General features: G+C 41.2%; 1 protein-coding gene across 1 annotated transcript; it reads left to right on the top strand.

Annotated features, from left to right (window-relative positions):
- The first annotated feature begins 6108 nt into the window (after positions 1-6108).
- Positions 6109-20613, top strand: LOC131241230 (glutamate synthase 1 [NADH], chloroplastic-like). The gene is made up of 23 exons (XM_058239963.1): positions 6109-6323; positions 6408-7593; positions 7772-7891; positions 8115-8228; positions 9004-9156; positions 9257-9357; positions 9440-9536; positions 10037-10146; positions 10249-10352; positions 10562-10741; positions 10830-11173; positions 11270-11343; positions 11426-11895; positions 12297-13166; positions 13566-13720; positions 14021-14182; positions 14377-15954; positions 16742-16960; positions 17538-17806; positions 17936-18241; positions 18688-18955; positions 19117-19374; positions 19938-20613. The coding sequence occupies exons 2-23, from the start codon at positions 7216-7218 to the stop codon at positions 20202-20204; spliced, it is 6597 nt and encodes a 2198-aa protein (XP_058095946.1). The 5' UTR covers positions 6109-6323; positions 6408-7215; the 3' UTR covers positions 20205-20613.
- The last annotated feature ends 3030 nt before the right edge of the window (positions 20614-23643 follow it).

Raw genomic sequence — 23643 nt, forward strand, 5'->3', positions numbered from 1 at the left:
TAAATCTAAATCTTATGGGAATTACATAATAACAACTGAATTTACTATAACAATTGAGAATTGGACGATGAGTTACTAGTAGTTAAAATTGTCAAAATTATTGTAAAACTTTTCTATTTTACAATGAGTGTGCTTCGTTATCAATTTTGTTACAAATACAGTGTCACAAATTCTATTTAGCGATTAAAATATCAACCCGTCACCAATGACTTAATTATTTACGATGACATAATATCTTATCGCAAAATATAGGTAATTAACAACAAGTTGACATGTCGTCATTGCATATTTCAGGATTACAAAAGTTGTGTTCTCTCTGCATCAAAGTATGTATAATATTATCATTAGGTACGATGGCAAATAAATATTATACTAGGGTTAATATTTTTTTAATAATAGACATTCAATTACTACTATTTATCCGTGGTACGTTTCACCAGCAATTTCGATCTACTTCATTTTTGGGACCATGCCATAAATAACCTGACAAAACAGGTAGTTGGCATGGAGCATCAAGGTGGCCCATGGTCAAATCCTCACCAACTGTCCTTTGACCCTCTCTTGTCTAATGCGCGCCTCTAAAAAGTTATAGACATGACATACATTAATTATGACTAATCTCATTACGGTGTGGAAGCTACTGTTGTTAAGTCACTATCTCAAAAATTGAGAAGTTACACAATTATTACTTCTTATAAATGACACCCATTTATTGAAAAGGTATTCGGTACTTTTAATTGTTAACCGTCCAATTAATGTCCATCAATTCAATAATTAGATAATCAAATAAAATTAATTTTAATTTGGTTCATGGCATATCTATACCTAGACCCATAATTTGGATGGTTTAATTTGAAAGATTTGCATGCCACGTCTGTAATTTCAAAGTGCCTATGTATCATTCATCATACTCTACTAGCTTATCAAAAACTTCCTCCTTTTTAGATCAATGGAAATTTTAAGAGGTGGCTATGGTTACACGTACATATCACACATATCAATGGAAATTTCTGTAATTATCCAGTCAACCAATTTGAACCATGAGATTCTGCTTCATATGTGATTTAATAAATAAATTGAAGTGCTAGCCCCTGGATATGGACCCTTTTTCCATAGAAATGATCCTCGCCATTGGAAAATATGATTTTAAGTGTCCATGTGTCGACAAGTTAGGGTGGCTTTGTGGAAACTGATACTTACCTATGCCTATTCACGTCAGGGCCAACACCTTCAACGGCTCAGATTTCCCACACACATGACAAACCGTCGGCTGAGCCTCACAATGAAAATACATCGTTTTAAAAGGATTTTAAAAGCTCCGTCATTTTTCAGCAGTAACGGCGGAAACAATACATCGTTGCCGTTACCAGTATCCAACAATGCAGAGGAATGATTCCATTCGAACCGTGTATGTGAGTTTTCATACTTTCGAGCTTCCGTGGGGCCCATTTTGAAGCACATGTGGAATCCAAACCGTGAATCAGATGCATTGTCACATTTTCACCGTGCATCTCTAAACTCAGGTTGATCAAAAACTTTTGTGGGACACACAACAGGAAACAATTTAATCATGGAGAACGTCTAAATTCACATGGTTTGGCATACCTGAGTGATGGAATGGCCTGATTTTTGGCGTCTCCCTTTATCCTGGTGGGATGCGTCTGATGAATGGATTGGATAGCATATAAACAGCAGGTCGTGCCCTACATACAGTCGTTCCCTTCTGTGGTGTGGCCCACCTCAATTTTGCATTAAACTGATTTTCAAGGGGAATCCGATGGACGGTTTGGATATCAAGTTCCAACTCACGTAATCATTCCTGCCGAGAACTGTCCTCCTGTTCGGTCCTATTGGGATTGACGTAAGCAAACAATCCTAACCATCGGATGGATGATCCCTCCAATGTTGAACAGTTTCAAGGGGTAATTCTAGGATTCTCTGATTTCTGTGGTTTTGGAACTGTGGGCTGTCCATGTAATGGGCTGTCCATTTCCATCGTCCTACTCCAACAACCCTTATGTCGGTGCAGCGCGGTGGTAGTTGAGGGAGGGAGGGAGAATTGAATCATGAGAAATGAGACGCAGATTTACAACGGCCTGGATCACTCATCAGGTGGGGTCTTCTCTGGACATGGCCAGGCTTAAAAAAAGGCTGGTCCACTCGTCGAGTGGGCCAGCACGTGTTTGTACCTTCCTTATTCACGTGTGAATCGCTCCGGCCGATGGAATTTTAGATCTTGAACACAAGGGCCAGGTTGGCGGCAGTAAGTTTCCTACAATTTTCTTTACTATCATTGGCCCACTTCAAACTTTACGCTGTCCCTTTGGACAAATCTGTAATTTGGATGGACGCGGATTAGGTGAGATATGGGCAATAGTTAGGGACTTAGGGGTGTACATCGAGTTGAACCGAGTCGAGCTAGCCTCAGCTCGACTCAGCTCGGCCACTAGCTGACCTCAGCTCGAACTCGGCTTAGTTTGTTCCTTGAGCCTGACTGGCAAGCTCGGCTTGGTTCGGTTAGTAGTTCGGGCCAATTCGAGTTGAGCTCAAGCCAAGATCGAGCCAAGTTTGCCATTGCAGCATTTCCACGAACACCTGGACTGCACCTTCAAAATCTCTCTATATGTAAAACAGAAGTAATGGTTTTACAGGTATTTTACCAAACACCTTCTAAGCAACATAAAAATCAAGAAAACCAAGATAAAAAAATATTTGCTTCAGGTACATACCTTCCTTGTCACCGGCCACACTTCGTTGAGTCATTTTATCAAACACTTGGTGAGCAACATCAATGACAAAGTAACCGAGTCACCGAACTGATTCGATCCGAGTTGAGTTGAGTTGGGGCTTGCTCGAACTCGGCTCGAACTTATTTTCGAGCTCAAAAAATCAACTCGAACTCGACTTCGTACCGAGGTGAATCGAGCCTTTTCGAGTTAAATCAAGCTTTTTTGAGTCGAGTTGAGTGAGCTAACCAAGCTAGCTCGGTTTGTGTACACCCCTAGCGATAGTTAGTGAGTGAACCCTGAACATCGAGTCCACCTTCATGTATGTGTTGTATATCAACGGCTTTGCTTAGGTAAACCATACGATAGGGATTGAACTCCAACCGTTAAAAACCTATCAAGGACACAAAAGTTTTGGTACAAGATGTTATTTGTGTTTTCCTTTTTTGTGTTGATGTTATCAAAAAATAGATGGCAAATAAATATTATAGTTGGTCCACTATGATGTTCGTGAGAAGTTTATCTCATTTATGTGTTTTACAAAATCATCCTAAAATATGTAATAAAAAATGAGCCGAATCTAAGACTTAGGTAAGCCAAAGGGAAACTGTTAAAGAAATACTTACATAAACTTATCCAAATACATATGTAAAACTTATGTTGCCTTATGAATGTTTCAACGGTGGTCATTCAATCCCCACTATTTCCTCTCATGTTGCCCATTTGATTCTTGAATATAACTCATTTTTTGTTATATATTTTAAAATGGCCTAATTTAAGTAATTAGCACGGGAATTTATGCTAAAGGTTCTCATAATAAATCTAATATTAACTAATTATGTAATAACAATATTATATTTATCTACAATGAAAATATATTTTTAGGCAATTTTATTACATATTTAACATATATTTTTTAAATTTTAATTTAAATATTATCTGATATCCAACTCCATTATTATACAACTTATCTTCAACTTGTATGAATAATTTCATATCCTACTAGGAATATCCAAATCATTATCCGTAACATTTGACGTGGGATATCAGATATAGATTCTACACTATCCCGTTTGTAACCACCCATTTCTAACTCGAGCGAAAACAAAGCCCTGATCAGTCAGCGGATTGGCCGGTGTACCACGCACCAGCTATATAACTAGAGTAGGCACGTGTCGTGCGAAGACGAGCACTGACGCTCCTCGACCTCCCAGCTATACTAACGGTTCAAAGGATATCAAAGTTACATCAGCCCCACAGTGATGTATTTATTATATCTACACTGTTCACCTATTTTTAGAGAACATTTTAGAGCATTATGCAAAAAATGAATCATATCTAAAGAGCATCTGGACCACACCACAACTAGCCGTGGAGATAATGATTTTCACCATTAAAAAATTCACAGGCCCACCGTAACATTTACTTTCCATCCAATATGTTCATAATGTCACGAAGACCTAAACGAAGAGAAGAAACAAATTTAATATTGATCTAAAACTTTTATGACCCCAAAAAGAGTTTCAATGGTAGACGTTCAATCTCTTACTGCTTTTTTGCATTGTGGTCCACTTGATTGTTAGACCTGTCTTATTTTTCATCTCATGCCTCACGAGTAGCTCGCAAATTGGATAAACCGTTTGGATATAACAAATACATCGTGAACAGACCTACGGAACTTGCTGACATCAATACAGCAGCTGTGAGGTACACCAGCCGATCCGCTTCCCAACTCCCTCCACCACATGAAACCGTTATTTCGTGAGTGAAATCGATGCACACGTGTAACCTGTGGACAAGATTGTCGCTCGTTAGACGACACTTATCCGGACGTAACAGGACAGTTCGACAGTCCAGTCAATTGATATAAAGCGTCGTTAGCTCCGGAACACAAGGGAGAGATGTGGACTGCATGTAGTTGGGCTGCAAGGGATTTGTGCAGCCGTAAGTTTTCTGAGCCCATCGTGATATTTGTGTTATATCGGCTCCGTCCTTCAATTTCGCCAGCTTACTTTCGGTCATGAGACGAAATGGGAGATAATCAAGTACACCACAGGACTAGAAAGATTGGCGATTCAATGTCGAGCATTAAAAACTTCTTGGGGGTAGATGGGAAGCGGATTGCGTCTTACCCTGTCAGGAGGGCACACGGTGATGTATCTGCTCATCGCCGTCCATCCCTCCTCTCAGATTCATTTTAATGTATATGAACAAAAATGAGGCAGAACAAACCCACAAGTAGACCACACCAGATAATAAGCGTGGGTTGCATTAAATGCATACATGATACAACATTAAATGCAGGGTCATCTGTGGTGTGGTCCACTTGGGCACTGAATTTATTTATTTATTATTATTTTTTAAAATACCTTAAAATGATACAAGAGAAGGGATGGACGGCGTAGAAAAACAGATACTAACGGTGTGCCTGCCCACAGAACTGTCCGTTTGTTGCTTGATACAGGCGTAGGTAGGACGCAATCTGGGTACGGATAGATTTACGCTGCGGATACACCGAGGTGGACATGAACTGATTGTGGGCCCACCGTGATGCATATGAATACATCAACGCCCTCCATTGGTATTAAAAGTCCACTGTAAGCCATGATCCGATAAATGAAGCATATCCAAATCTTAGATGGACCATAGTATAGGAAAAACAGTAATTGACCATTAAATACTTCTTGTGGGCTAAAAAATCTTTGGATCACGGTGATATTCACGTAGTATCTTGGTCTATGTCTTTATGACCTTATCAACAGGTTGGATGGTAAATAAAAATTCCATGGAATCCATAAAGTTTTTAATGGTGGGGATTCAACTATGACTGCTTCCTATGGTGTGGTTGGACGGTGTGGATTTAAGGCACATGTATCAGTGTGAGCAGCATGGTCAGGGATTCACCGAATCCGCGCCCACATATAATCTCCACGATAAGCCTTTCGAAGGCTTAAAACCATGGGACTTTAATCCCACCGGTTCCAATGGTGTGGTCTACTCATCTTGGTCTGCTTCAAGTTTAACATCACGAGTTATAATAGGAGGTGGAAACGGATGAACGGAGTGGATATAAGACATACATCACAGTGGGCCCCACAGCTTAGTGCTGCGGCAATCCTCCGCAGCCCCTGGTTCGGGCGATCCGCATCCCGTATGAGAAAACGGCCACGAGCGAGCGCATTTAATAATTCACTCGATAAGCTGCGGAGGTTCGGCACCGAGCCTAGAGGCGGCTATAGGTCGGGTGACATGGGCCCCACGATAAGCGGCTGTAGCGTGCCGCGTAGAGCCGGAATCCACGTGTCCTAGACATCAAAATCCGAGCTGTCACGTCCTTTAAAAATAGCATCCGTGGGTCCCACAAGCCTGCCCGCAACGAGCTACAGGAGTGGGGGGAGAGAGTGGGTAGCCGTGGTGTGGTCCCCACATCATCTCCTATAAATAGGCCGTGGCTTCTTCGTGGAGTTCGCGAGAGAGAGAGAGAGAGAGGCGGAGGGAAGGGTGTCGGTTGTGGAGAAACTCTATTCATCCTTATCTCTAGGTTTTCCGGCTTTTGCGATTTTCGGCCGAGGATCGACGGGAGATCCGCTTCCTGAGGTGCCGCGATCTCCGCTCTGAAAAATCGCAGTAGAAATGATTCATTCTCTCTTCTTTCTGCTGATTTTCGCGCTTGACTTGCAGGAAGGAGCGATTGCAAACGAAGGAGGATCTGTGTAGGAAGCTTTTTCTGCCTCGAAACCGTTCTTGATCTCTCTTTTTTCGAGCTGAAGCTACCATTCTCCCCGAGGAATAGAAGAATCGGTGAAACAATAGAGAGATCAGGCGTTGCCTGCTTTCGATCCGAGATCCGTTCTTGGAGAAATCGGAGGATTTTCTGATTTCTGGCGTTCGGTTTCTACTTTGCGGCGGTGGAAAAGATCGTTTTGAGGTGAAACCTTGTGAACTGTGGAGAAAGGTCTGACAGTTCGATCTGGTCGGAGATCCATATCCATCGGTTTTAAATTCGGGTTGTGATCTGTGTTTCGATGCATAGAGAAGCGAAATCAACGGAGAATTGGTAGAAAAGCGGTGCCTTTGGTAGTTTCGATCGGAGATTTGAAGACTTACTGAAGTTTCTTTCAGAATCTTAAAACTTCGTTTTCAAGAAGAAAAAACCAGCTATTTTCCTGGAGGATTTGGCTGGAAAAAACTCCTTCAATATCCCGCCAGAGCATCTCTATTTTCTGCCATAAAAGTGAAGCCTTAAAAAAAAAGAAGATAAAAAATCGTTTAATCTCTCTGAAAGACAAAAGACCGTTCTGAGGAATTATCTTTCAGAATCTTAAAAATTCGTTTTCAGTAGGAAAAAAACTCCTACAGTATCCTGCAGAAACTCCTACAATATCAAGCGGAACACCTCTGTCCTCTACCACGAAAGTGAAGCCTCTTTGAAAAAATATAAAAAAAACATTTAAACTCTGTGAAAGATCATTTCTTCTAAATTTCATTAATGGCGGCAGTCCCTGGTTCCGTGTTTCAACTCCCTAAAGATCCCGCCGTTCTTCCTTCCCTTAATAATCAAAGGAATATTGCTGTTTTAAGTCGTTGTGGAAACAGAGCCGCTTGTTGCGCTGTTTCGAGGCGGAGTGGCGCTGTCGCCTTGGAGAATAGGTTCTTTGGGACGAGGTTGCGTCATTCCAGTCCAGGGCGGCTGCATCTATGGCTATCAGACGGTCCAGGACGGGCTCCGAAGCTCAGAACTGTGAAATCCATGGCACTGTCGCAAGTGCCAGAGAAGCCACTGGGTCTGTACGATCCGTCCTTCGACAAAGATTCTTGTGGAGTTGGGTTCGTCGCGGAGTTGTCTGGTGAATACAGCAGGAAAACTGTGAGTTCAGTCACGATTATTTTTTCTTATTATTAATATCTTCTGCATAGCCACTCTGCTTCTTCTGGTATTTTGTTCTGCAATTGGGTTTCTTTGTTCTATTTCTTGGAAATAGCTGCACAATTCCGTACACTTTTCTCTAAGCAAATGTATGTTTGTATATGTTTCCAATTTGCAGGTGATGGATGCTATAGAAATGTTGGTACGGATGTCTCATAGAGGCGCCTGCGGCTGCGAAACAAACACTGGCGACGGAGCTGGCATTCTTGTTGCTCTCCCTCATGATTTCTTTAATGAGGCATGTAACTTACTCTTCTTATCACCAATAATAACTATATTAGTGTTTCGTTGTTGTAATCCTTGAGTTGTGCTGTCCTTTTTTCTTTTGGATTTCTATCCATTGATTTTATTTTTTATTTTTTCTTGTGCGCGCGGATGCTCTGTATCAGATGTTTGTTTAATATTTTGATATTCTAAATTGGTTTTTCTAATCATCTGTTGTTTGCTGTACATATTTTCAGGTTGGTAAGGATGTTGGATTTGAACTGCCACCGCCAGGGGAGTATGCTGTTGGCATGTTCTTCTTACCAACATCTGAAGTTCGCCGTGAAGAAAGCAAAATAGTGTTTACCAAGGTAAATATGGAACTTGTCATGTGCATCGGTACTGGGTAGCAGTGTAGTCTTTCTTTTTAATATCTCAATTTTCCTATGTTTGGTTCTTGTAGTTGTTTCTTTGAAATCATTTTGTCAGGTGAAAATTTCTCTTGCCACTAGAATCTCAGGCTGCTTACATGCAATTATAATTTCAGTAATGGGAAACTGGTAGACATTTTCTATTTAAATGTATATTTTTCAACCAAATATCATTTTAAAAAAAAAAGAAGATAAATAAATATTAGACTAGAAATCAGAAACAGTCGTACAGGCATAGTGACTGATATCTCGCTCACCAGTACACCAAACATCATTTTATGGACAAAAGCCCACTTTTAATTAGTTTGATCCTGAGAGTGAACAGGACAGGTTCAGGTTGCTATCGTCTTTTTTTCTTTTCTTTCTTTATTCTTTTCTTTTCTTTTTTGAATGGCAGGTTATTCCCATCTCACTTCGTGATGTAAGAGAATGGTGATTTTGTAGCTTAAACTTGATTTTTGTGTAAATATGGTCGCCAATTAACATGTCTTGTACTCAGACTTCCATGAGAGTAAAGAGAAGAAATATTTATTGTAGTCCCTTTTGTGTGATGTTTAATTGATTCTTCTTGTAATGCTGGATTTTTAACCCAGTGAAAATGTAATTTCATCTTGCTGACTTGTAATGTTTTTTTGTTTTTTTGTTTTTTTTGTTTTGTTTTTTGGTTTTGGGACTAGCAATGACAATCTCTAATCCCTTGCATCTCTGTGCATAGGTTGCCGAGTCATTGGGCCATGTTGTGCTTGGGTGGCGCCGTGTCCCAACTGATAACACAGGCTTGGGCAAATCTGCTCTTCAAACAGAACCTGTTGTTGAGCAAGTGTTCCTTACTCCTAGTCCAAGGTCAAATGCTGATTTTGAACAACAGGTAGTGATCCTCTCATATTTGAAGGATTTTCTAAAGCAGAGTTATGAATTTTGATAATAGCTATTCGTACATAGTTCACAGGATTTACTGTATTTTGCAGATGTACGTATTAAGAAGGGTTTCAATGGTGGCTATCCGAGCTGCTTTAAACCTGCAGTATGGTGGACAAAGGGACTTCTACATCTGTTCTCTATCGTCAAGGTAAGTCATGTCTTTTTCTTCCATTTTCTGAAGCTGTTATAGTTTTTGAGTTTACTAGAACTAGATAGCTCTGATTTTGCAGGACGATTGTTTACAAAGGTCAACTAAAGCCAGATCAGCTGAATGGCTACTATCATGCAGATCTTGGCCACGAAAGGTTTACAAGCTACATGGCCCTGGTAAATATACTCACCATTCTCCATAATTCTTCATTGACAAACTCCACATTTTAATAGCAAGAAAAAAAATTGGGAATTCATTGGTGAAGGGACATATGTAAGGTTGAGCAATGAGTTTGAACTTTTAAGGTATAGGAATTTGACTGATTTTTAAGTTGTCCTACTGTCATTTTGCTTTGTTAAATTCTGTTGCTGGATGCCTTCAATAAGTTTGTGAAGAACCATGGTGTGTGCATTGAATAAACTTGATGAAGTGCTCCTATGAACAACAGTTAAGGATGGTTTCCCAATTTAAATATGGATGAGACATTTTACAAGGTCAATGTAGCTTTGGGTTTCAGTGATGCTTTGCCTTGGAACACCTGACCTATATGAATTCTGTTTTTTTGAGTTCCCTGAACACAAACTCGTTTTTTATTTCTCAGAGAAATTTTCATTTTTGTGAAGGGAAATATAATGGAACTTGGACCTGATGCCACGGTTACCTGATTTCCTTGCAGGTCCATTCTCGGTTTTCAACAAACACTTTTCCGAGCTGGGATCGTGCTCAACCCATGCGGATTTTGGGCCACAATGGGGAGATCAACACACTTCGAGGAAATGTAAATTGGTACGTTATGGAATACGTAATATATTACTTGAGTGTATTTACTCTCACCTTAGCTTGCTTGACAGAACTGGGATTTCAATTCTTTTGCCTCACTTCATTCAGGATGAAGGCACGTGAGGGTCTTCTAAAATGCAAGGATCTGGGCTTGTCAAAGAATGAGATGAAGAAGCTTCTACCCATCGTGGATGCCAGCTCTTCTGATTCAGGTGACCTTATTCTTACAAAGCATTTTGTATAGATGTGTGTTGGTGGGCATAGGCCAAGTTCTGTCTCTCTGCTGCCATGCGCGCGCACAAATACATGTGCATGCTTGTGATTGCATATATGTGCACACGGATTTAAATATGAATGCACTCATGTTTAGTTGCATATTTCAAGCTTGGAGTTTTCTGAACTGGATCTGTGATTGTTTTAGGAGCATTTGATGGCGTCTTGGAGCTTCTTGTTCGTGCTGGCAGAAGTCTGCCTGAAGCTATCATGATGATGATACCTGAGGCATGGCAAAATGATGATAACATGGATCCTGATAGAAAGGCCTTGTACGAATATTTTTCAGCTCTTATGGAGCCATGGGATGGACCTGCACTTATATCATGTAAAGTTTGTGCTGGGACTGCTTCATGCTTTAATGATTCTGCATGTGACATGATTATTTTGAACTTATATTTATTGTATAAATGCAGTTACTGATGGCCGCTATCTTGGAGCGACATTGGACCGGAATGGATTGCGCCCCGGTCGCTTTTACATCACTCATAGTGGACGCGTGATCATGGCCAGTGAGGTTGGTGTTGTAGACATTCCGCCAGAAGATGTGGCCAGGAAAGGAAGACTTAACCCTGGAATGATGCTACTGGTAGATTTTGAGAATCGTATTGTTGTTGATGATGAGGCCTTGAAGCAGCAGTACTCTCTAGCCAGGCCATATGGCGAGTGGCTCAGTAGACAGAAAATAGAACTTGAGGATATCATAAATTCTGTTCCTGAAGCTGATAGAGTCCCACCTACCATATCTGGAACAGTGCCTGTGAGTTCAATATCTTGTCTCATGTAGTTTTTCTATTTGTATTCTAATTTTAAGTTCTGAGCATGATCATAATTACCATTTTTATTGATGCTTTAGGTATATCGACATGATGATAATAACATGGAAAACATGGGAATTCATGGATTGTTGGCTCCCTTGAAGGCTTTTGGGTAAGTAGTTTCAAACCTTTTCTGTGCTGTTTTCTTGCTCATCTATGAAAATTGAAATAAATCATTGAGTTTCTTTATTCAGATACACTGTAGAAGCCCTGGAGATGCTGTTGCTGCCCATGGCAAAAGATGGTACTGAGGCTCTTGGCTCAATGGGAAATGATGCTCCTTTGGCTGTGATGTCCAACAGAGAGAAACTTACATTTGAGTATTTCAAGCAGATGTTTGCTCAGGTTACAAACCCACCGATTGATCCGATCCGAGAGAAAATCGTCACGTCCATGGAGTGCATGATCGGTCCAGAAGGGGACCTTACCGAAACAACTGAAGAGCAGTGCCATCGCCTCTCGTTGAAAGGTCCTCTACTGACCATTGAGGAAATGGAGGCCATGAAAAAAATGAACTACAGGGGTTGGCGTAGCAAAGTTCTTGATATTACTTACTCAAAAAACCGTGGTCGGAAGGGTTTGGAGGAGACATTGGATAGGATCTGTGCAGAAGCACGTAATGCAATTCGGGAGGGTTATACGGCATTGATATTGTCTGACAGAGGTGAGACGGTTCTGCAACTTGATAGTTATCCCATGAGTGTCCCATAAACCTTTTGACGTGGATAAAGGAAACTTTAGTTTTAAAGACTTGACTGTTTTGATCATGTTGACATGGCAATCATGCTAAGCTCTCAAGTGTCTGATTCTTTGCTCTATTGCATCATTTGCCCATCCGTTGCATAATGGCATTCATGCTTTATTCTGGTTCTGTTTGTGAGCAATTTGTAGCATACTTATTCTCAAGCCACCTTGTTTTCAAACTTTATGGGTGTCTTTGCATCTTTGGTACTCATGTCCGATGCATTGTTTTTATCCCAAATAAACACATCCATCTTCTAGTCTGCACCTGCTAGATTCTTTTACTAGTCTCAAATCTCACTCTTGTTCTTTTGTCTAATGCAGCATTCTCATCCAAGCGTGTTGCGGTGAGTTCCCTCTTGGCAGTAGGTGCTGTCCATCATCACCTAGTCTCAAAACTTGAGCGCACTCGAATTGGGCTGATAGTTGAATCTGCAGAGCCACGTGAAGTGCACCATTTCTGTACTCTGGTTGGATTTGGTGCCGATGCTATCTGCCCATATTTAGCTGTAGAAGCTATTTGGCGACTGCAGATTGATGGAAAAATCCCCCCAAAAGCGAACGGTGAGTTCCATTCAAGGGAGGATCTCGTAAAAAAATATTTCAAAGCAAGCAATTACGGGATGATGAAAGTACTTGCTAAAATGGGGATATCAACTTTGGCCTCTTACAAGGGTGCTCAGATTTTTGAAGCTCTGGGTCTTTCATCTGAGGTGATCCAAAGGTGTTTTAATGGGACCCCAAGCAGAGTGGAGGGTGCGACATTTGAAATGCTTGCTCGTGATGCACTTCGCCTGCATGAGCTGGCATTTCCGAGCAGGGTGTTACCTCTTGGAAGTGCTGAGGCTGTGGCATTGCCCAATCCTGGGGATTATCACTGGAGAAAAGGTGGTGAAGTACATCTTAATGATCCTCTTGCTATTGCAAAGCTCCAAGAAGCTGCCAGAGCAAACAGTGTGGCTGCCTATAAAGAATACTCTAAGCGTATACAGGAGCTGAACAAGACCTGCAATCTGCGGGGTATGTTGAAGTTTAAAGACATTAAGGCGAAGGTTCCTTTGGATGAAGTGGAACCTGCTAGTGAGATTGTGAAGTGCTTCTGTACTGGGGCCATGAGTTACGGGTCAATATCATTGGAGGCACACACCACCCTGGCTATTGCAATGAACCAAATTGGAGGGAAATCTAATACGGGTATGATATTCTTGTTAAAATTATTTCACGAGTTTCTCATTTAGTTTAAAAATCCTTTTAAGTTTTCTACTAAATATCTTAAAATTTCCACAAGTTTTCTTCTACTACAGTCGTTTCGTCTGTTTTTCGATGCAATCTGTTGTTGTTTTCTGATCAATTTTATTTTACTTGTAGTTTCTTTTATTCCTTAAAAGCACTTAAACGTAGCTGTGGCTGATTAGATCTACTAAATTAACAAGATATCATGTTCAAGTTCCATGTTCTGTTTTTTCCCCATTCAAAATGTTTTTTCATGGGATATTAGCCATCTGATTTTGAAATATTTGCACCAGGGAGCTGTTATAAAAAAAACTGTGTTTTCTTTTACTTATTTGTCTTTGTTGTTGAACTTTTATGAAGGTGAGGGAGGTGAGAATCCATCCCGCATGGAGTCTCTTCCGGATGGTTCAAGGAATCCAAAGAGGAGTGCAATTAAGCAGGTCGCAAGTGGGAGATTTGGAGTTTCTAGCTATTATCTTACAAATGCTGATGAACTCCAGATAAAGATGGCTCAGGTAATTGTCTGATATCAAAAATTTGTGCTGTAAGTGCTGTCGTACAATCCATTCTTTCGCTATTGGGGTTGCATGCTTCCTATTTCACCCCTCCATTTCTATTGGAACAAATGTTCCTCTTGTTTATGAATTTATGTTCATGGGCAGATGTCGCCGTGTATGCAAAGCACCTCCGTGTGTCTTTGTGTCTTTAAATGATACATACCTTTGGCATTTGGTGAGGTTATATATGAACTGGAATTTTGTTCTTCTCTGGAAGATGACTTCTTTGCTAATGTTGTTGGTTGCCTTATTTCACAGGGGGCCAAGCCAGGTGAAGGGGGTGAACTTCCAGGCCATAAGGTTATTGGTGACATTGCAGTCACAAGGAATTCCACTGCTGGTGTGGGACTAATCAGCCCCCCTCCTCATCATGATATTTATTCCATTGAAGATCTCGCACAACTAATTCATGATCTTAAGGTATATATTTTCTTTCATCGTAAATTTGTTGGTAAAGTATGTATATCTTATTAGTTTAAGGGGACTTCATGTTCCCAGTTTTCACTCTTGCGAAGTATGAACACTAAACCTCCCTCCAATAGTGAATCATAGTGTTTACCGATATTATTTATGTACTCTAGTCATTCTGACTCTTGATTTTTATCCCTTCATAGAATTCAAATCCAGGGGCTCGAATCAGTGTAAAGCTGGTGTCCGAAGCAGGCGTGGGAGTAATCGCTAGTGGCGTCGTTAAAGGCCATGCTGACCATGTCTTGATCTCTGGTCATGATGGAGGTACAGGTGCATCTCGCTGGACTGGCATCAAGAATGCTGGGCTTCCGTGGGAGCTTGGTTTGGCTGAGACCCACCAAACTCTAGTTGCTAATGACCTTCGTGGCCGAACCACTCTGCAGACCGATGGCCAATTAAAAACAGGAAGAGATGTTGCCATTGCCGCCCTACTTGGGGCAGAAGAGTTTGGGTTCAGCACTGCCCCTCTCATAACGCTTGGTTGCATCATGATGCGGAAGTGCCATAAGAACACCTGCCCTGTAGGCATTGCTACCCAAGACCCTGTTCTTCGTGAGAAATTTGCTGGAGAACCTGAACATGTCATAAACTTCTTCTTTATGCTTGCTGAAGAGCTGCGGGAAATCATGTCTCAGCTGGGATTCCGAACCATCAAGGAAATGGTTGGCCGTTCAGATATGTTAGAAATTGACAACGAAGTGGTCAAGAACAATGAGAAACTGGAAAATATTGATCTATCACTGTTGCTCAGGCCTGCAGCTGACATCCGGCCAGAAGCAGCTCAGTATTGCATCCAGAAACAGGATCATGGTCTGGACATGGCTTTAGACCAAGAACTGATATCTTTATCTAAAGCTGCTCTTGAAAAGGGACTTCCTGTGTACATTGAGATGCCAATTAGGAATGTGAACCGTGCGGTGGGGACGATGCTCAGCCATGAAGTCACAAAGCGCTATCACATTAATGGGCTTCCTACAGACACCATCCATGTTAGGCTGACTGGAAGCGCTGGCCAAAGCCTTGGTGCATTCCTCTGCTCTGGAATCACGCTTGAGCTTGAAGGTGACAGCAATGACTACGTGGGGAAAGGATTATCAGGTGGTAAGATTGTTGTTTATCCTCCAAGAAGAAGCCAGTTTGATCCAAAGGAAAACATTGTCATTGGTAATGTTGCACTCTATGGAGCAACAAGTGGGGAGGCATATTTCAATGGCATGGCGGCTGAAAGATTTTGTGTGCGTAATTCAGGGGCTACAGCAGTTGTAGAAGGTGTTGGGGATCATGGGTGTGAGTACATGACGGGTGGTACTGTTGTTGTACTTGGGAAAACTGGGAGGAATTTCGCAGCTGGTATGAGTGGTGGAATTGCATATGTTCTTGATGTGGATGAGAAATTCCATTCTCGTTGCAATGTCGAGCTTGTAGATCTTGATAAAGTAGAGGATGAAGAGGACATCACAACCTTAAGGATGATGATACAGCAGCATCAGCGCCACACAAACAGTGAGTTTGCGAGAGAAGTCCTCTCTGATTTTGAGAATTTTCTTCCGAAGTTTGTTAAGGTTTTCCCGAGGGATTACAAGCAAGTGCTTGAGGATTTGAAAGCAGAAAAGGCTGCCAAAGAGGCTGAGGAACGAGAAGAAGCAGAGTTGATGAAGAAGGATGCGTTCGAAGAGCTTAAGAAGCTGGCAGCTGCATCCTCAAATGGCAAAGCGAATGTGGTAATTTGTTGTCTTGATTATAATTTCTATGGTTAAGCTTCCAAGCATTTCTGTGTCATCAAGTTTCTGCTTAGAAACTTGGATTTCAATACAGGAGCCTCACTAAGCCCACACATGTGCAGTAAGGCTCATGTACATGCCACACATGTGCCAACATGGCAGGATACGTCCGAGATCCAATCCATCCATCAGAGTGGTACCACGATATTGATGCTCTAGACCAATACTTGGGTTGATCCATTGGTGAGGTGGGCTACAATTTGTAAACGAAATGTATGGCTCTGGAAAGCAGGGCTGAAGTTTTCTAACCTATCACTTGTTTCCAATATAGGGGCCCACATGCTGAGTGGACCAGATTTATTTTTGGGGAAATGTGTATGAGGTCGGACTAACCTGATGGATGGATTTTGGATCTCGCACCTATGTGCCATGCTTGCACATGTTTGGCACGTACATGATCTTTACTGCACGTGTGTGCACTTAGCAAAGCTCTCAATGCAGTAATCTGATTCCTTATAAGAGAGTTTATTTTGGACATGGTGAAAATTTAAGGATTTCTTTGTCATTTTGGAAAGTAGCAGGGATATTGTTTCAAGCCATGAATGCATTACTAGTCTTTTTTTTAAAAAATAAAAATAAAAAATAAATTGAAGTTAGTATATCTTCTAAAAATTGCCTTTTTTGATTTTGCTTTCCTGAATTCTAGTTTTGATAGATAAACCATTTATGAACTTCTGTTCATGTAAATTCTGATTAAGGATCTAACAAGACTCTTGCTGCTGCACAGAAAGTGGAACAGACGCAGTCATCAAAGAGGCCAACACGAGTTCCAGATGCAGTCAAGCATAGGGGCTTCCTAGCTTATGAGCGCGAGAGCATTTCATACAGGGATCCTAATGAGAGGATTAATGATTGGAAAGAGGTAGCAGAGGAGTCAAGACCAGGCCAACTGTTGAGCACCCAGTCTGCCCGTTGCATGGATTGTGGAACTCCTTTCTGCCATCAGGTAACAGTTAGACACCCTCACTCCTGGATTTACAACTCGATAATTTGCTTGTGGAATCTGGAGAGTTCATAGCTCAGGATTCATGTGGGCATTCAAGGCTGTTCAATTAGAATCACTTTCATCATAACTTCTCCCAGTTATTTGGGGTTGGATTTACGAATACCATTTTGCTAATCTTATTCAAGAATTGTCATGATTGCTTGAAAATGTCATATGATCGATTCTCACCTGATATCAATCCTACTTTACCTGGGGTTGGGATCGGCCGGCGGATTGTGTCCAGGCAAAGTCTCCAATGAAATAGAAATGACCAAATTCTAATTACTTTGGTATTCATATAGACTGACCATGCTCAATATCTTATATATTACTTTCAAGTTGGACCTGAAATGATTGTAACTGCATTATTGGGCTACTTCATCTGATAATGCTTGGAAATATCATTAAAGTGTGGTCCCTTTATTCATTATTTAAGTGAAGTTCACAGAAGCATCCATACTTGCACTTAATTTATGTCAAGGCTCCGGTCTTTTTATTTTTAAGCTGCTCATTGTTATTGTTTTTCCTTGTTCTTAAGGAGAACTCCGGGTGCCCTCTTGGCAACAAGATACCAGAATTTAATGAGCTAGTCTACCAGAATAGGTGGCGTGAAGCACTGGACCAGCTTCTGGAGACAAACAACTTCCCAGAATTCACTGGCCGAGTATGTCCTGCTCCTTGTGAAGGTTCCTGTGTTCTCGGAATAATTGAGAACCCAGTATCTATTAAGAACATAGAGTGCGCCATCATAGACAAGGCCTTTGAGGAGGGGTGGATGGTGCCTCGGCCTCCCCCTAAGAGAACTGGGTATGTTTGTTCTGCCTCTGACCTCACCTTTTCTCTCATTAGCTTTTTCTAAGTTTGTATTCATTGAAACTTGTTCTGTCTAAAAGATGATATGGCCTTTTTAATAGTGGATATTATTTATGGATGCAGGAAGAGAGTTGCTATAGTAGGCAGTGGACCAGCTGGGTTGGCTGCTGCAGATCAATTGAATAGGATGGGCCATTTGGTCACAGTATTTGAACGCGCTGACCGCATTGGAGGCCTGATGATGTACGGAGTTCCCAACATGAAGGCAGACAAGGTCAACATTGTTCAACGACGTGTCAATCTTATGGCTGAAGAAGGCATCAATTTTGTGGTGAATGCCAATGTCGGGGCAGACCCGTTGTACTCCCTCCACCATCTTCGTGCTGAGAATGATGCAATCGTCTTGGCATGTGGAGCTACTAAACCAAGGTAATGGCAGAAAATCCATATTTCTAATTTCCATTATGAATTGAAATAGCAGTACTCATGCCCTTAAACAGCCGTGTTTCCCTAAAACACTGTTAGGGGCAGTGTTAAAAAAGAAAAAAACACTGGGAGTCTAATGTCTTCCTATTTGTCGAGTTCCATGATCCGACATTGCCAGTGGAAAAAAATTGCCAATTGCGTAAATATCAGCTGAATCTTCTATCATCAGCTTGATCAGTTCTCTATAAAATTAGGGCACAGTTCCTAAACGAGGACCAAACATGCTAACTTGGTTGAGTTCTGAGTAAGTCATCCTGTTCAGTTCTCACTGGTAGTGTGGCGATATAACAGTATGCTGAGGGAATGACAGCCAGTGGAGGGCTTAAAAGAAACTAGTGGATCCTGGTTGATGAAACAGAGTGAGAACTTAACGGTCTATGATTGTGCAGGGATCTTCCTGTTCCTGGACGGGAGCTCTCGGGAATTCATTTTGCAATGGAATTTCTCCATGGGAACACCAAGAGCTTGCTAGACAGCAAACTACAGGATGGCAAGTACATATCTGCCAAGGGGAAGAAGGTGGTAGTCATAGGGGGTGGCGATACCGGTACTGATTGCATAGGGACATCCATCCGACATGGATGCACCAACATCATAAATCTCGAACTTCTTCCAGAGCCGCCTCGAACTAGAGCTCCTGGCAACCCATGGCCTCAGGTTTGGTCCTCTTTTGATAATGGACACACACACACACACACACACACACACATTCTTCTTTTTTCTTTTGACAAGAAACATTCCTTTAACCCTAAGTACAGATGACTGTGGAATGATTTCATGTGCCACTTTATGACATTTTTCATTTCCTGGGATTGCAGTGGCCTCGTGTCTTCCGTGTGGACTATGGTCACCAAGAAGCTGCAGCAAAGTTTGGAAAGGATCCAAGGGATTACGAGGTCTTGACAAAGCGCTTTGTGGGAGATGAAAATGGGGCTGTTAAAGGACTTGAGCTGGTGCACGTTCGCTGGGCTAAGGATGCCAGCGGGAAATTCCAGTTTCAGGAAGTGGAAGGCTCAGAGGAGATGATTGAGGCTGATCTTGTCCTCCTGGCAATGGGTTTTCTCGGTCCTGAGCCGGTGAGTTGTCATCTTTCTCATTTGATTTTCTACTTCTTTTGGAGATCCATGTTCCTTCTTTATTATGTTTTGATCTGGCATAATACCTACCTTAATAAACAGGAGAAAAATGACCTACCAGTCTGATTTGGTGGGAAATTTTCATGATATTTCATGAAATTTGGTGAACACAGCACCCTAAATTAATATTTTCCATCATGATTAGTTGATTGGTATTCATCAGATCGTAACTTCTGCAAACCAAGCTTTGGGGCATATTGCTCATTTTCTTGTTGTGTCTCGTCTTTTATTCTTTTTTGAGTATGCCTTGTGTAATTTAGAGGAGCCATGGGAGTGTGAGTCGACCACACAACATCAAAATATCCACGAGTCAAAATCAAAAGCATCCAATCTTCTATTTAGCTTAGTGTAGGGTCATCCTCTAGTTAGGCAATTCAGAGGCCTGTTTAATGAAGTAGGGGAAAAAATGAGGATGATTCTATGAAATGGATACTGAAAGAATCCAGATTTTTTTTTTATTCATTCATTTTCTACTGTGGTTTCATATATAAATGTTGTTCTAGACTGTTGCGGACCGGCTGGGTTTGGAACGAGACAACCGGTCCAACTTCAAAGCAGAGTATGGCCGCTTCTCGACCAATGTTGAAGGTGTCTTTGCAGCTGGAGACTGCCGGCGTGGACAGTCACTGGTTGTGTGGGCCATCTCTGAGGGCAGGCAAGCAGCTACTCAGGTAGACAAGTACCTAATGGAGGATGCAAGCATCACCGCTCCCAGCCAGGAGGACATGGTCAATAAGCAGGGCAGCAGCAAACACACTGTAATGACATGAGAAAAAAATAAAATGCTGTTATATAATTTTTAAAAATTGCTGATTATTTGACTGCATCTGCAAAGGCGGAATGCTGATTCACAGGAACTTCACCGTGGGTCCCCACTCTATTTGCGAGGATGGGTGGAAGAAGGCAATTGTTAGCAACGTGGCCAGCTGTGGATAAATGGCAGATGAGCGCAGATGGTTGGACAGGACTCTTTGTAGTGTTCTCTCATGGGTCTGCTGTCTTATACGCTTGAAGTTTGGTTCATAAGTATAGGATTTGGTTGCTTATTTTGTTCAGCTTTCAATATCTTTTTCCCCATCTCTCTGTAGATGTCTTGGTTTTGACGTAAGGGGAACAATAATGTACAGTTTCATTTGGCGTTAGTCAGAAATGGGTGGCGAGCTCTGCTTCTTCTGTTTGTGTGTGCGTGTCTTGGATATGGTCTTCTAATAGTATCTCTTTTTCTTCAGAGAGTGGGAGACTTTCTTCCTACGTTGTTACATCTGCTGGACTGCAGTTCCATGGCTCTTTAATGTGCTTAAGCTTGCTCCTTTTAAAAGAATCGGCTGCCTGGAAAAAAAAAAATAAAAATAATAATAATAATAATATACGAGTGACTTTGCCAGCCACTTTGGGTTGATAGGGGTGACCTCATGATATACTCCCGTTTGGCCATTACAAGCTCGTTGTTGTAAACTAGCGAATCCGGCTGCAGCTGGAAGAGGGCGCTGCAACATGGAAATATACCTGTTGGTCCTCGACCAAAGGTCCTATAACCACTCCCCCTGTGGGTGCATCCTTGCACTGTAAAAAAAAGAAAAAGAAAAAGAAAAGAAACGGCACAGATGCCTTTAAAAAAAATAAAATAAAATTAATTATCTTCCATAAGTCTTCGCCAGCACTCAAAACGTCCAATTTCCATCTGAAAATGTAACGTTAATCACATGTTACTAGCATAAAACACGCAATGAAATAAATTACGCTAAGGATACTCTGTCACAAGGAAATTGTTACATGCATTGGAACTTTTGAATTTTTTTTTTTTTTTTTTTAAACGATTTGGAACTTTTGAATGTTAATTACAGAAAACCCTGCTGACTATAATGGATGGTATGCACACAAGTAGCACTCCCACCCGGCTGCCCCTTTCCTATGCTTCGTAGGCCGTCTTGATGAGATTTAATCAAAAGAGCAGACCCTGTACATCTGAATTCCTCTATGGAGGATGATTGCTAAATTTCTTTTCAAACTATGGGTAGCCTGGCAAGTGGACTGTCCTGATTTTTTTAATCAAGGAATATTCAGAATGGATGGTTGGATCTTGTATCTGTGTCATGATGGTATGTGTGGTGGCGCGTAGATGTGCTGCCTTGCTCGCATGTGGGGGCTTAGCATCCCTCTCTTTCCATAACGGTTTGCGAGAATATATCTCGATGTATTGCCATTGTATACTTCAGTTTTTGTTGTAGGATGAGAGTTATTTTTCCATGACTCGAACCGTTCTATACGATGGGATTTTAAACTCATATTAAAATGCTTCAAACCCTTTGACTATTCAAATGTTAAGGAGAATTTTATATTCAAATGATCAAATAGTTAAAACATTCCAATCTCATAGACTTTATGTTTTGGTTCTCCCTAAAAAATAAGCCAATTTATACCTCAACAGGGCCAGTGTACAAAAACTTTCTAGTCATTCTCTTGGTTTCTATACTATGGCTCAGTTGAAGGAAATGACCCAATTTAGATCAGAACAATATTTTAAGTATCGACAATATTGATTGATACAGACCACGATATATCTTGTTACCCACTTCTGCAATATGGAATGTACAAGTAGTAGGATATATTCCACATGTTCCATGAGATGAGCATTTTAAATTTTTAGTTTTTTTTTTTTTCCAGTAAATCATGTAAAATAGGTGTTAAATCGTTAAAAATTCATGTATTGGAAGCTTTGATTTTAAAATTTAGAAGAGATGAACCGAGTTGCGGAAAATTAAATATATCTTATTTCTAATTTATTGCAAATCAGTTGCAATCTTTGTTTCCAAATATAATATCAAATATGTATGTAACCTAATTTAGTAATTCTTCATTTTCTTTTGAATGTATTGCTTGTATTTCCACACGTTTCTTGTATTTATAAATTATATGAATAAACTTTCAATATGCTTGTAATAATTAAGCTCGATAACACTGATTATGACTCCATACAAAGAAAACCTATTATGTTCACTCTTTTTTTTTTTAATGCTTTAATTTATAAGTGTGTATTGATGTCTTTTTTTTAACTATTGCTAAAGTTTCATTGAAAATTTCTACTAAATTCCTAGTGTTTCCCTATATTTCTAACAACAACAATACATAATCTGCTACAACTAATATTCATTGTGCCATAACCAATATGTATCCGTATCTCAATGGTTATGCTACCAATATTTCAAACACAGGCTAGAAGACCTAAACAGTGTTACCCACCTATTGGAAAACTCGGATCATACAATCATACCATTTTAGCATGTGTCTTTACATGCAGATGAGGAGGGCTCCACACACCTATGTGGGCTTAGCAAACTCAAGTTCAATTCCAGCCCATTGCTTGATGATGGGCCTGTTAGGCCAGGCTGAAGCATGTCAATGTCCAGCCCATTGCTGACCTAAGTCCAAACCCAGATGAGGCCGTAAACTCTGAAAATGGGCTTGGCAAATCTGGGCCCCACATCCAAACAGCTGGTCGACCATTGTTAAATTACTTGGGAACCTCATACCCGAGTCCACCCTATGGGCATCTAGGCTCAGGCCTTTTGACCCGGTCCAGCCAAGTTATTTATCTGGTCTAAACGGGCCAACCCGCAGACCTAAAGTCTCAGTCAAAATCCGGCCCAAAGCTAGACCAGTCCATTTAAGACCCTATGGTGATTGGCTAACTCAGGTGGGCCCCTCATGTGACCGATCACAAGGTGCATGGGCCCCATTTTTGTATAGTAGTAGGCAGGCCCATCTAGGCTCTAGATCATCATCTTTGTATGTCACAAAGTACGGCCTTGAAGGTAGGGCCTGCCTGATGAATTGTCTGGATTTTTGTACGCTAGCACAAACCCGACACAAAGTACGGCGATTGGATGGTTGGGATGGTCCGATCAGAGCAGCTTTAAGGCAGGTAACCTCCTTCGTAGGGCCTGCTTGATGAATGGTCTGGATCTTTCCAAGGGTTCCAGGTGTAAAGGACACATCAGACTGGATTCTAAGTAAAAGAAACTTGCGGGGATCCATGCAAGATGGATTTCTCCAAGTAGACGCTGGCATGGCGACTATATACCTGTCATCAAGACGAGTAAAAAAGAGATTCGTCCTCGCAGGTGGGCCCATGATTCGGGAACCTAGACCATTGATCTCAAGGGCCCCACAGCTGATCTACATGCCCAAGAATTCTTACGCATTGGAAGA

Source organism: Magnolia sinica, chromosome 3 (assembly GCF_029962835.1).
Source record: "Magnolia sinica isolate HGM2019 chromosome 3, MsV1, whole genome shotgun sequence".
NCBI lineage: Eukaryota > Viridiplantae > Streptophyta > Magnoliopsida > Magnoliales > Magnoliaceae > Magnolia > Magnolia sinica.